The following is a 14,746-nucleotide window of genomic DNA, read 5'->3' on the forward strand; positions in this document are numbered from 1 at the left end:
ATCTCCATTGAAGAACAAAGGCCAACTAATCAGTGACAGTAAACTAAAAGCTGACACACTAGTCAACCAGTTTAGCTCAGTCTTTACTAAGGAAGATAACAGCACCATGCCGCAAATGACAAAACGAATAACAACAGGAATTGGTGAACTCAAAATCAAGCAGGAAGGTGTGGGAAAGCTTTTAAAGAACATCAACATTAATAAAGCAACTGGGTCAGACAACATACCAAACAAGGTCTTGAAAATATGTGCCACTGAGTTATCGTTAGGTTTGTCTTGCATATTCCAACGTTCCATCGACTCAGGAGAACTTCCAGATGACTGGCGAAATGCAAATATCACACCAGTGTACAAGAAGGGTGACAAACATCTTGCAGAAAATTATCGGCCAGTGTCTCTTACATCTGTATCATCAAAACTATTAGAACACATCATTTGCCGTCATATTTTGAACCATTTTGAGAAACACAACATATTAACAACCCTAAACTATGGATTCCGTTCTGGTTTTTCATGTGAAACTCAGCTATTGGTCACTATAAATGATCTCATGCAGTCCTACGACAAGGGTCTCCAGACAGATATAGCTATACTTGACTTTTCCAAAGCCTTCGACACCGTTCCACATAATAAACTACTCTACAAACTGGATCAGTATGGGATTAGAGGCCCGCTTCATAACTGGTTAACAAGCTTTTTACCAAATCGCCAAATGCAGGTTGTCGTCGAAGGTCAAAGTTCACAGAAAATACACGTAGACTCTGGTGTTCCTCAAGGCACTGTACTCGACCCACTGCTATTTTTATGCCACATTAATGATCTCCCTGACAGTCTGAAGTCTCAAGTTCGTCTATTTGCCGATGATTGTTTGCTGTACAGGACCATAAGATCTCAAAAAGACCATCATGTCATGCAAGACAACCTAATTGAGCTGGAGAAATGGGCAACATCGTGGGAATGCGTTTTAATACTAAGAAATGCCACATCCTGAGTGTTAGAAGCAAAAGCTCATATTTCTACAGCCTGAACAATCACATTTTAAAACAGGTAACGCATAACCCATACCTTGGCATTACTCTATCAGAGGACTTGAAATGGAACACACACATTACGAACTTGTCAAAGAAAGCTGCATCTACACTTGGCTTCCTCAGGAGAAATCTAAAACATTGTAATAAGATCAACAGAAAAACGGCATACATTTCACTAGTACGTTCAACAATGGAATACGGGGCAGCCATATGGGACCCCTTCACCCAAGCAAATATAGACAAGCTGGAACGCACCCAAAGACAGGCAGTAAGATTTATATCCAACAATTACAGATCCAGAGAACCAGGTTGCATACACAAAATGCTACAAGAAAACAATATCCAGTCATTACAGGAACGGAGAAGAGAACTCCGCCTCACTCTCTTGTTCAAAGTTGCTGAGGGTCAAATACCGGCCATACAACCTGATGCATATCTCACACCACAAAGACAAAAGCGTGCCATCAAACCAACGAAATTCGGAGATTATTTACATAACAACCCCGTGGAAAAATACGCTACAAACAACTATCGCTGCTACCAGATACCTCATTGCAAAACAGACATGTACAGGAACTCATTCTTTCCAAGAACTATCACTGACTGGAACAAACTAGAAAACGACCTGGTAACATCAAGATCGGTGGGTGCCTTTAAAGCATCCATCCAGCGGAACTAAGGGACTGTTTGCCCTCCTCTTCCGTTGATCATATGCCAGAAATTGGTTTTTCAACGTAATTGAACTGATACTGATACTGACAGTAAGTATGGAAGTGTAAAGCTTAGTCCGCTCTGGCCCGTGCGATACTTGTGAAGTTAATTTTGAAGTTTTCCCGATTATGTTGTCAAAACACGACCTACATGTAATCTGTAATCTGCAAAAAAAATTCTCATCAGTCTAACGATTTTGGTGTGGTAATGATCGACCAAATGCCAACGCTAGTGTGTACGTGTGCAACTGTAATCTAGTACCTTGTACAAATGATACAAGTAAGTAAGTTAGTTCGTACCCAAGAATATCAGTTTACGATTTGAATTATACAAACTGTCACTGTGTAATAGTGTTTGGATCGTGTTAGAACAGGTCCCTCAAAATGTGACTTTTCGGGTTATAATTTTTATGTAGAAGTGTATAGAAATATGTGTTTCATCCAGACTGGGTGTCTGGCCGTACATACACACCGGAAAAAAAGTAGCAGAAACACTGCCACTTGAAAAAAAATATAACAAGCAAGGGACTCTTCAGATTAGGCAAGAACTACATGTAACCAATATGTGTGAACAGCCACTAATATGTTGATACACTACCTGGGTCGGATTTACCAAATGCTCCTCCCAGATAAACAAATGTATTCCGTTGCACATGCGCAAACCTACTTCCGTAGCGTTAAAGGATTAAAGCCTTCACGTTGCAACCTACATCCTACCAGGTCCCCAGTTATACAGCTGGGTTGACTGAGGCACAGTCGTGGTTCAAATCTTGCCCAAGGACTTTAGCCATTCAGAAACAAACAGCAGGCAGCGACGGGGGCTTAAACCTGCAACCTGTAGATTCCAAGCCGGTCAAGCTAACCATTCACCCATCATGACTCCACATTATTGCATGCAAACTAAAAATATCACTGGCTTTCTGGCAGCAATACGTGAATTAGTCGATATTACTTTCACTGATGTTTAGGCCAAGACCTATTGTATTGCCATAATCTACATAAACACTTGGAAGTACGTAAACGAAGACATTCAACCTCCGTTTCCGTTGTAAAACCTAAGTCTTAACCTAATATTGTTCAAATTATCATTTGACACATATTTCTTTACTTACGACCTAAAGCCATGAGCTTTCAACTGCGATATCTGTGATAGTTTTCCCCAGGAGTTTTCCGCTCCTGCGTCATGCAATCACACACCACTAGCTAGGCACTACATATACAAGGCGTAAGAATCTACCGTACATTTGACTGCATGGCATTGTATGTTACTGCCCCCAAATACATGGGCGCCGTCAGAAACTCATGAAATTTGAAGTTTGTTCAAGATTTGGATCTGGTATTTTTTCACCACTTTCTAAAAATAGCATAAAATACTAAATTATGGGCGACACAATCACAACATAAACATTTGACCGTGCTGAGCAACATTTATTTGGACGGCAAAAACCACTATCAAACCAATTTCTAAGTTGTACATTACCTAACCGCTACAATCAAATAAGTAATTTTGATTGTTAACAAGAGAAACCACTGGTTTCATTTCCTCTCGGACCTTCTACTGCCAAGACAGCCGCCATTTTTAATCTCATTAAATTTCTCATCCAAAATGAGGCTGAAAACTAGAGGCTAGTTCCGTTCAGACTGATAGGAGTGTAGGGACTTGTATATCTTGAAATTTAACAATAAAGATGGCTGCCATTCGACCATATTTGATTCATTCACAAAACAAAAGTGACATGCATATGTCTCACATAGCATGTTACCCTTTATGCAGGGTTTGCTTGAAATCGGTTGGTGCATGCCAGAGATATGAGGGTGAACACACTCACACACGGATGGACAGACAGTTGGAAGGACCCCAATGTATTAGCCCCTTCTGGGTGGTGCCCAGTTGGGGGCTAATAAACTAATCATATTCTACATCTATTAACTTGTAAAAGAGGATGATACTCACAGTAAACCAAACTTTTTGACCGAGTAGTTGAGAATTTGGCCAAATAGGTTTAAAGTATCTGGCAAACATTATACCAATACTTGCACAGCCAATCCAACCAATGATCATCAAACAAGCTGCAATAGAGAGATTAAGATGATTTTAAATGCCCCATATCACAACACTGAAAATTGTTCTTTGTATGTCTCTTAATGTTAACTATTTAAAATGCATGATATGTGAGAAAAAACAGGAGATCAGCCACCAACCCAAGCAGTCATGAATTAATAGTTATACCTCCTATTGTTCTCTCTTTTAGGGATTATTATGTCATAGAGAGGAGTGTTTTGGCAACAATGGCAGACAGTAGTAATTCTGACTTTGATACTTGTCAGAATTTGTCTGAGAGTGATGCATCTGCTTTCAATGATGACTTTACCATATTCGATGGATTAATTCTTGAATCAGCTCTTTCTGTAGGTGTCATATCTTATATTCAGCAATAGTGAACATGTTAATGATTTTGGAGAGTACACATGTATAGTTAGTGTGATTGGTGAGTAATAAAACTATGTGTTTTCACCAGGTATGAGTGTTTTGCTACATGCATATTGTGCAACACATCATGTTTCCTGGGTTTCCCCATTGGATACGTGACCATTTATTTTTTATAAACACTTGCATCTTTTTGGTGTTCTCAATACATCTGAGTTTTATCTAGGCCATCTTACACAAATTTCAACATTTCTCGAAAGGTGTAGTTTTAATTTAAATAATCAAATGTAATGGACGACTTGCAATGTCGGCAGCTGAACTCCAATGTAATGGACGACTTGCAATGTCGGCACCTGAACTCCAATGTAATGGATGACTTGCAATGTCGGCACCTGAACTCCAATACCTTCTTGACTGACACTAATTAGGTGACACTCAATAAAATGTTGCTGAAATGAACAAAATGCTATGTTTTAATTCCTAATTATTGATTTCTAATCGAAAAGAAAATATAAATAATAATATCTAATATTTTTGTACCCCATCAAACTTACAGTAATCGGGTGAGTATCGAGTAGGACTTCCCAAGAAAACAACACAATGCAATATGGTGTTTAGAACATTCCCTTTGTTTATAGTTCAGACATCTCTGTGTTGTCACAGTACAGTCTATGACCTTTCCAAATATTTGCGAAAGTAGACTACAAATTCGTTATAGCAGAAAATTTTGTCGGAAAACTATCCCTCTTGAAAGCTTTGTACTTGCTTTATTTCATTTTCTTTTGATTGGGTTCATTAATAACATCAGCAAAGTGACATGTAGCAGTTTCGCCTTCTTCTTTCAAAGCACGATCATGGCCTGTGTTCACATTTATAGTGTTTCATCGTTTAGGTTGATATGGATGTACATGTATCAAAATGAAAACAATCGACTCTCATTACTATGGCAAGCAAAGCATACAATTGGATTATGTATTGTTTTCAAAAACATCACAATCATACTGAAGATATTTTACGACACTAAATTGCCTTCTTTACGAAGTTAAATCACCAATTTCAAAGCATTTTATATGTTCTCATTTATTTCACTTCAACCATGGTCACATCCATGGGAACTCGGGCAAATTGATAAGGAACTGGTAACATTTACTGGCTTTATACATGAAATACTTTCCCCCAGTGATAGGATGATGTGACGTCACAATTCCTCAAATTGAACACTGGCAGGCGCTGTATTTAAGGACAAAATAGCAACATACATGACCTTGTTACTTCGGAAGCTAAAACCGATTTTTAAGCTATACCAAAGATAACTGAGTTCAAACCAGATTTAAACTGAATGCCTCCCATAAGGGAATCACTAATTATGCAAATAACTCATTAAAATAAAAAAAACTATGGTAACAGGCTTTGTTTTTGGACAAGTGTGCTTTCTTAAGTTAATGTATGTGCCAAATTATACGGAATTTGAAGAGTGCATGATACTGCTTAATTACTGAATATCGTTTATTATTCAAAATACTCATTAAAAGGTAAAAGTTGTAGCAACAAACTTCATAGGACAGGTGCGTATTATTATGGTTGATATATGTATCATATTATACGAAATTTGAAGCTTGCATTTTTAAGATACAACGTAGTTACCTAAAATCATTAATTATGCAAATTTTTCATTAAAACTGTATGCTATAGCACCAAATTTTATAGGACGTACCTGCTTTGTTGTGGTTAACATTATGTACTAATTTGTATTGAAATTGAAGTATGCAGTCTTAAGATATAGCCTAATTACCGAAAATCATTAATTATGCAAATTATTCATTAACACTGAAAGGTACATCAACAAGCTTTACAGGACATGTGCGACTGTTATTGTTAACATGTGTACTGAATTATATTGAAATTGAAGTATGTATTCTTATGATATAGCCTAATTACTGAAAATCATTAATTATGCAAATTATTTATTAACACTGTAAGGTACATCAACTAACTTTATAGGACATATCTGTTTTCTTATGGTTAACGTATGTACTAAATTATGTTGAATATGAAGTATGCATTCTTAAGATATAGCCTAATTACCAAAAATAATTAATTATGCAAATTGTTCATTAACGCTGTAAGGTACATCATCAAATTTTATAAGACAAATGTATGTTCAAACTTGTTATAACGAATATACTAAATTATATTGAAATTGAAGAATGCAGTCTTAAGATATTGCTTAATTATTTGATTTCATTAATATGCAAATTTCTCTAATTAACCATTAACCGATCTGGCTGAAAACCTAATCAGGTCTAGCTATTACCCTAAAGATTATATATTCCAAATTTCAATACAATTGAGCCAGCCGAATTTTAGAAAATGATGACACAGACACACAGACAGACATTCGTATTTTAATACCTCCTGTACCCTTACGGGAGGTAAAAATGGTTTAAATCACTTCTCACACATTTATTTTATCAATAGAAATTGCAATGTCATTTGATTGGACCATCCATTTAAATTGTCTACACAAACAAACATACACACAGACACATACAGATACTTTGCCATGCCTATAGCACTACTGAACCTTATCAGTTCAGCTAAAAATCACAATTGTTTCTACTTAATTTGCATATCACTGTTCATATCAGTTTGACTCAACACAAATCGATCACAAGATCACTATTGACATACATACATTCATGAGTTGAAGTTTTGTATACTACTGACCTGATCATTTTGCTTTAAACAATCTACCAGCTAGACCCAATAAGCAACCCCCTCACCAAATATAAAAACAATCGGACCAGCACACAGACAGACAGACACACACACACTTTGCCATACCTATACCACTACTCTCAGACCACTATAGGAACAGACTAACAATAGCACCAATGGCATTGTAGCACAACTGTAGTTTTTAAAAAAATGCTTATCCACATGCTGGTCCATGCTAACTATAGGTGTTCATTTGCTGAATGACTATCCAGTTGCCTATCCAACCATGTTGCTATCTTTGCAATACCCTCGATCATTTGCCTGTTGCTATGGGCATAGTCATGTCGCTAGACATATTTGCATACATTTTTGAATGTTTTTATTCACTTGTGTATGAATTCCTGATATTATCTTTGCAATATACGTGATCATTTGGATGTGGTCTTGTTGCTAGGCACATTTGCATACATTTTTGAATGTTTATTCAATTGTCTATTAATCCCTGTGTTATCATTGCGAAATACACCACCACTTAGTTGTTGCTATGGGTGTGGTCATGTTGCTAGGGATATTTGCATACATTTTTTGAAGGATAACACTTCTAGAAACATCTCACAAGTTTCAGTCTCATTGACCAATTACTTTTTGAGATATACATTTTTGACCAAAATTCACATTTGTATACCTAATTTGCATATTACTGAAGAGATCATTATATGCTTAATCTGTACACCTGCAGATGCATCCCTGTTAAATTTTAGCCCAATCTGCTGAGTAGTTCTGGTATTACAGGTTTTTCACCCAAAGACACATTTTTAGCTCTAATTTACAAATTAGTCATGGAATCATCATGTCGTAAACAAATCTTAATTTACTCACCCCTAAGAATGTTCCAACTAATCTGCCCAGTAGTTTTGGAGTTTAAGTTTTGTTTTGTTTTTTACCAAAAATCACATTTTTGACCCAAATTACACATCTCTGATGTGATCGTTTTCTTTTGAATAATTTCCCTACTAGACACCCTAAGTAACATGACCACCAAATATCAAAGCAATCAGTCCAGCAGTTTTGACTTTAAGTTGTTTACACGCACACACACACACACACACATCCACACAGATAGACAGACAGACAGACAGATAGACAGAATCCCTGTTGTTATCTTTGTGAAATGCACCACCATTTGGTTGTTGCTATGGGTGTGGTCATAATTGCTAGGGATATTTGCATACATTCTTTGAATGTTTACTCACTTGCCTATCAGCTGAGGTTGTTATTTAATCAAAATATCCTACCATTAGGTTGTTACTAATGGCATGGTCATCGTTGCTAGGGCCAATTACCCAAGTATGACACACTCACAATTTGCAGACTAACAGTAACACTTTCAGAATCATAACCAAATTTCATCCCCGGTAGTTTGAGAGGTAAAGCTCAATACCAAAATCACTTTCATCATCTACAAGACTGACAGACAGACAGACAGACAGACAGACAGACAGACAGGCATTTTACCTTAAACCAACTAACCTGTAGTTCAGTGTTAAAGTTAGGTAGGCAATGTTGCCAAGCAACCTCAATGAGAGATTAATTCCAGTGTCATTCACACACACTTGTTACATTATGTTAAGTACAACATAAAATCTTTAATGGTTTAATCAGATCTATAAAACAATCATTTCTGTACTCATCGGGCCTAAATATTCCTATAGACATTTCAACAACAAAAAGTTTTTTAGCCCTAATTTGCATATTGCTAATGGGATTATCATGTAATCAATAGCACACAAGTGTACATCCCTAACAACATCCCTGTCAAATTTGAGCCAAATCGACCAAGTACTTTTGGAATTAAAGACTTTTGACCAAAAAACACATTTAAGCCCTAATTTGCATATCACTGATGAGATCATTGTGTCATAAACATTTCTTAAGCTAAACATCCTAAAGAAAATTCCCACCAAATGTCAGGCTGATCTGCCCAACGGTTTTGGAGTTTAAGTTTTTTGACTGAAAATCACATTTTTTTTTACCCAAAGCACACACTGGTGGTAAGATCATTTTGATGTGAACAAGTCATTGAGAATGACATATCCCCGCTATGATTGGGTTTTAAGGAATTATCACTACTCTGATCACGCAACAACACTTGTGAACCTAAATCAAACAGACTTAGATATGTTGTGTCTGCTTGTTGGACATGGAACAAGCCTACAACAATAAAGGATTGGTCGGGTATGGGGGATCATATCACAATGAAAATGGATATGCACATGTATGTTATAGAACGCTGTCCTAATACCAACTTTGAATGTGATCTGTTCAAGCATGTCTGAGTTATGGCTTTGGACATTGAAAAAACGCAAACAAAATGGCTGCCAGGTGGCCATATTGGATCATATTACAACAACAATGAATATGCACATGTATGACATAGAACACTGTCCTAATACCAACTTTGAATGAGATCTGTTCAAGCATGTCTGAGTTATGGCTTTGGACATGGAAAATTCACAAACAAAATGGCTGCCAGGCAGCCATATTGGATCGTATCATGACGACAATGGATATGCACATGTATGTCATAGAACACTGTCCTAATACAAACTTTGAATGAGATCTGATCAAGCATGTCTGAGTTATGGCTTTGGACATAGAAAATCGCAAACAAAATGGCTGCCAGGCGGCCACATTGGATCGTATCACAACAACAATGAATATGCACATGTATGTCATAGAACACTGTCCGAATACCAATTTTGAATGTGATCTGTTCAAGCATGTCTGAGTTATGGCTTTGGACATGGAAAATTCGCAAACAAAATGGCTGCCAGGGAGCCATATTGGATTGTATCACAATGAAAATGGATATGCACATGTATGTCATAGAACACTGTCCTAATACCAACTTTGAATGAGATCTGTTCAAGCATGTCTGAGTTATGGCTTTGGACATGAAAATTCACAAACAAAATGGCTGCCAGGCGGCCATATTGGATCATATCATGACAACAATGAATATGCACATGTATGTCATAGAACACTGTCCTAATACCAACTTTGAATGAGATCTGTTCAAGCATGTCTTGAGTTATGGCTTTAGACAAGGAAAATTTGGAAATAAAATGGCTGCTAGGCGGCCATATTGGATCGTATCATGAAACAAATTGATGTGCATATGTATGCCATTGTATGTTGCCCCTGAACCAAGTTGGAACAAAATCGGTCCAGACATCTCCAAGAAACGGCTGCGGATGGACGGACGGACGGACGCACGCACGCACGCACGCACGGACAGACGGAACCCAATCCATAAGTCTCCGTCTACTACTTTGTCTACTGATCTGATCATTTTGCTTTAAATAATCTCTCAGCTAGACCCAATAAGCAACCCCTCACCAAATATCAAAACAATTGGACCAGCAGTTTTTTAAGTATGTCGTTTTCACACACACACACATACACACACACATACACACACACATGTGCGCACGCTAACATAGATGACAGACAGACAGACACACACCACACCATACCATAAGCACTTTGAACCTTATATATCGTACGTATATCAGTTGTGCTAAAAACTAGGCCATTTTTCTGGCCTTTGCTGCTGCACTATTAGTCCAGTCAATTTAGCGGAAATTTAGGCCAAACCTTGATTTTATACTGAATAACATATCAAAAGTCTAGTAAAAAGGATGCATAATTAGTGAAAAAATAATATTCATGAAATATCAATTTGTTCAAAAAACCCATGCAAGTAACATATGTCTATGGGTAGGTCTGAAGATCATGAATTACTTTTGAATCATTATATGATTGTACAAACATTCCTATTGAATTTAAACAGACTTAAGGTTGTTGTATAGGCTATTTTTCATCCAATTCTTTATTGTAGAAATATTGTTGTAACTTTGCTAAAAATAAAGGTATTGACTCCAAATTTTGTCCCTTTAATATTCATCATAACATTAAAAACATTAAAGTAGAGTTTGTTTAAATAATGATATTTTTCATATTTTCCACTCTGTAATAGGCAATTTTGATTTTTTTAAAAAATTTTTTTTACAGTTGTCATCATAAATATACATGTCAAAATCTGTCCAGACATAATTTTGAAATTTTGATCCAAAATGCTCCAAATTGTCAAAAAGGCAATTTTTGTTGTATGTGTACCCCATTTTCAACAAAGCAGTGCCGAGTGCCTGTTTCACTAACATAAAAACCCTCTAACCAGTTTCTCATCCTTCATCTCAATTATCAAATAAAACAAACCCGAATTCCCTAGCATGTATAATAAGCTAGAATGAGTAAAATGAAGAAACGTTCAAAATGGTCAAAAAAGCAAAAAAATCTTGTTTTTTGACAACTTCTCAACCATTTCGCGGTACTTGTAAAGACAATACTTGGAAAATCAGGCTATAGGTAAACTGAGATAGCCACTACTATGGAAACCAGGCTATTGGTAAACTGAGATAGGCATTACTATGGAAATCAGGCTATAGGTAAGCTGAGATAGTCACTACTATGGAAATCAGGGTATAGGTAAACTGAGATAGTCACTACTATGAAAACCAAGGTATAGGTAAACTGAGATAGCAACTACTATGGAAATCAGGCTATATGTAAAGTGAGATAGTCACTACTATAAAAACCAGGGTATAGGTAAACTGAGATAGTCACTACTATGAAAACCAGGGTATAGGTAAACTGAGATAGCCACTACTATGGAAATCAGGGTATAGGTAAACTGAGATAGCCACTACTATGGAAACCAGGCTATAGGTAAACTCGGATAGTCACTACTATGGAAATCAGGCTATATGTAAAGTGAGATAGTCACTACTATGGAAACCAGGCTATTGGTAAACTGAGATAGTCATTACTATGGAAATCAGGGTATAGGTAAACTGAGATAGTCACCACTATGGAAATCAGGCTATAGGTAAACTGAGATACACTGTACAATATCTTACCCACAACTCTCTCTGATTGGTATGCTTGGAGGTTCCTTATTTTATAACTTTTTCAATAATCCATACTTTTCAACATTTTAAGTATAGAAATTAAGTTTAATTAATATGTAGCAAAAGTACGCTTCGGAATCAAAAATAAAGTTCTAAATTTTGTACAAAAATGAACTAACAACTAAATTAAGCATGTGCTGTGAATAAAACACTTTTAACTGTCAAAGTGTCAATAACTTGGGTAGTCAGTGTGCATGATGAGTTTTAGTATTTAAATTTCTTTTGTCATACCTATTCAAATAAATTTATATCTTTGGCAAAGTCATAACAGGTGCATATATTTTCCTTAGTTTCGTTGCAAATATTCTTTATGTCTTTCAAGAAAATCTGCTGACAAATTCCTAAAATTGCTACTCCTTCTACAATAAATCACTGATACCAGAACCGATGAAAATGGGTATTCAGAAATTCATCAGTGGCAATTCTACGCTTGCCAAATGGAAAAAATGTTTTTACAAAACCCTATACACTGGTGGGATTTGTCTGACTTCAAGGAAATGATGTCTAACACTACATATCAGAGAGAGTTGTGGGTAAAATGTTGTACAGTGAGATAGTCACTACTATGAAAACCAGGGTATAGGTAAACTGAGATAGTCACTACTATGAAAACCAGGGTATAGGTAAACTGAGATAGTCACTACTATGGAAATCAGGCTATAGGTAAACTGAAATAGTCACTACTATGAAAACCAGGGTATAGGTAAACTGAGATAGTCACGACTATGGAAAACAGGGTATAGGTAAACTGAGATAGTCACTACTATGGAAATCAGGCTATAGGTAAACTGAGATTCTCACTACTATGGAAACCAGGGTATAGGTAAACTGAGATAGTCAATACTATGGAAATCAGGCTATAGGTAAACAGAGAGAGTAACTACTATGGAAATCAGGGTATAGGTAAACTGAGATAGCCACTACAATGAAAACCAGGGTATAGGTAACCTAGGATAGCAACTACTATGGAAACCAGGCTATTGGTAAACTGAGATAGCCACTACTATGGAAATCAGGCTATAGGTAAACTTGGATAGCCACTACTATGGAAATCAGGCTATATGTAAAGTGAGATAGTCACTACTATGGAAACCAGGCTATTGGTAAACTGAGATAGTCATTACTATGGAAATCAGGGTATAGGTAAACTGAGATAGTCACTAATATGGAAATCAGGGTATAGGTAAACTGAGATAGTCACTACTATGGAAACTAGGCTGTAGGTAAACTGAGATAGTCACTACTATGAAAACCAGGGTATAGGTAAACTGAGATTATAGTCACTACTATGAAAACCAGGGTATAGGTAAACTGAGATAGTCACTACTATGGAAATCAGGCTATAGGTAAACTGAGATAGTCACGACAATGGAAAACAGGGTATAGGTAAACTGAGATAGTCACTACTATGGAAATCAGGGTATAGGTAAACTGAGATAGTCACTACTATGGAAATCAGGCTATAGGTAAACTGAGATTCTCACTACTATGGAAAACAGGGTATAGGTAAACTGAGATAGTCACTACTATGGAAATCAGGCTATAGGTAAACTGAGATAGTCACTACTATGGAAATCAGGGTATAGGTAAACTGAGATAGCCACTACTATGGAAATCAGGCTATAGGTAAACTGAGATAGTCACTACTATGAAAACCAGGCTATAGGTAAACTGAGATAGCCACTACTATGGAAATCAGGCTATAGGTAAACTGAGATAGTCACTACTATGAAAACCAGGCTATAGGTAAACTGAGATAGTCACTACTATGGAAATCAGGCTATAGGTAAACAGAGATAGTCACTACTATGGAAATCAGGCTATAGGTAAACTGAGATAGTCACTACTATGAAAACCAGGCTATAGGTAAATTGAGATAGTCACTACTATGGAAATCAGGCTATAGGTAAACAGAGAGAGTAACTACTATGGAAATCAGGGTATAGGTAAACTGAGATAATCACTAATATGAAAACCAGGGTATAGGTAAACTGAGATAGCCACTACAATGAAAACCAGGGTATAGGTAAACTAGGATAGCCACTACTATGGAAACCAGGCTATTGGTAAACTGAGATAGCCACTACTATGGAAATCAGGCTATAGGTAAACTGGGATAGCCACTACTATGGAAATCAGGCTATATGTAAAGTGAGATAGTCACTACTATGGAAACCAGGGTATAGGTAAACTGAGATAGTCACTACTATGAAAATAAGGCTATAGGTAAACTGAGATAGTCACTAATATGAAAATAAGGCTATAGGTAAACTGAGATACACTGTACAATATCTTACCCACAACTCTCTCTGATTGGTATGCTTGGAGGTTCCTTATTTTATAACTTTTTCAATAATCCATACTTTTCAACATTTTAAGTATAGAAATTAAGTTTAATTAATATGTAGCAAAAGTACGCTTCGGAATCAAAAATAAAGTTCTAAATTTTGTACAAAAATGAACTAACAACTAAATTAAGCATGTGCTGTGAATAAAACACTTTTAACTGTCAAAGTGTCAATAACTTGGGTAGTCAGTGTGCATGATGAGTTTTAGTATTTAAATTTCTTTTGTCATACCTATTCAAATAAATTTATATCTTTGGCAAAGTCATAACAGGTGCATATATTTTCCTTAGTTTCGTCGCAAATATTCTTTATGTCTTTCAAGAAAATCTGCTGACAAATTCCTAAAATTGCTACTCCTTCTACAATAAATCACTGATACCAGAACCGATGAAAATGGGTATTCAGAAATTCATCAGTGGCAATTCTACGCTTGCCAAATGGAAAAAATGTTTTTACAAAACCCTATACACTGGTGGGATTT

At 36.3% G+C, this 14,746-nt stretch overlaps 1 protein-coding gene across 1 annotated transcript in view; it reads right to left on the reverse strand.

The window, feature by feature from the left end:
* LOC144436440 (putative ferric-chelate reductase 1) overlaps positions 1-14,746 on the reverse strand; it is a 276,780-nt gene that overhangs the window by 126,994 nt on the left and 135,040 nt on the right. The window contains exon 10 of the mRNA XM_078125238.1: positions 3,696-3,811. Coding sequence (XP_077981364.1) covers positions 3,696-3,811 — 116 coding nt within the window. The remainder of the gene's footprint in view (positions 1-3,695; positions 3,812-14,746) is intronic.

Source organism: Glandiceps talaboti, chromosome 6 (assembly GCF_964340395.1).
Source record: "Glandiceps talaboti chromosome 6, keGlaTala1.1, whole genome shotgun sequence".
In the NCBI taxonomy this organism is placed as follows: Eukaryota; Metazoa; Hemichordata; class Enteropneusta; family Spengelidae; genus Glandiceps; species Glandiceps talaboti.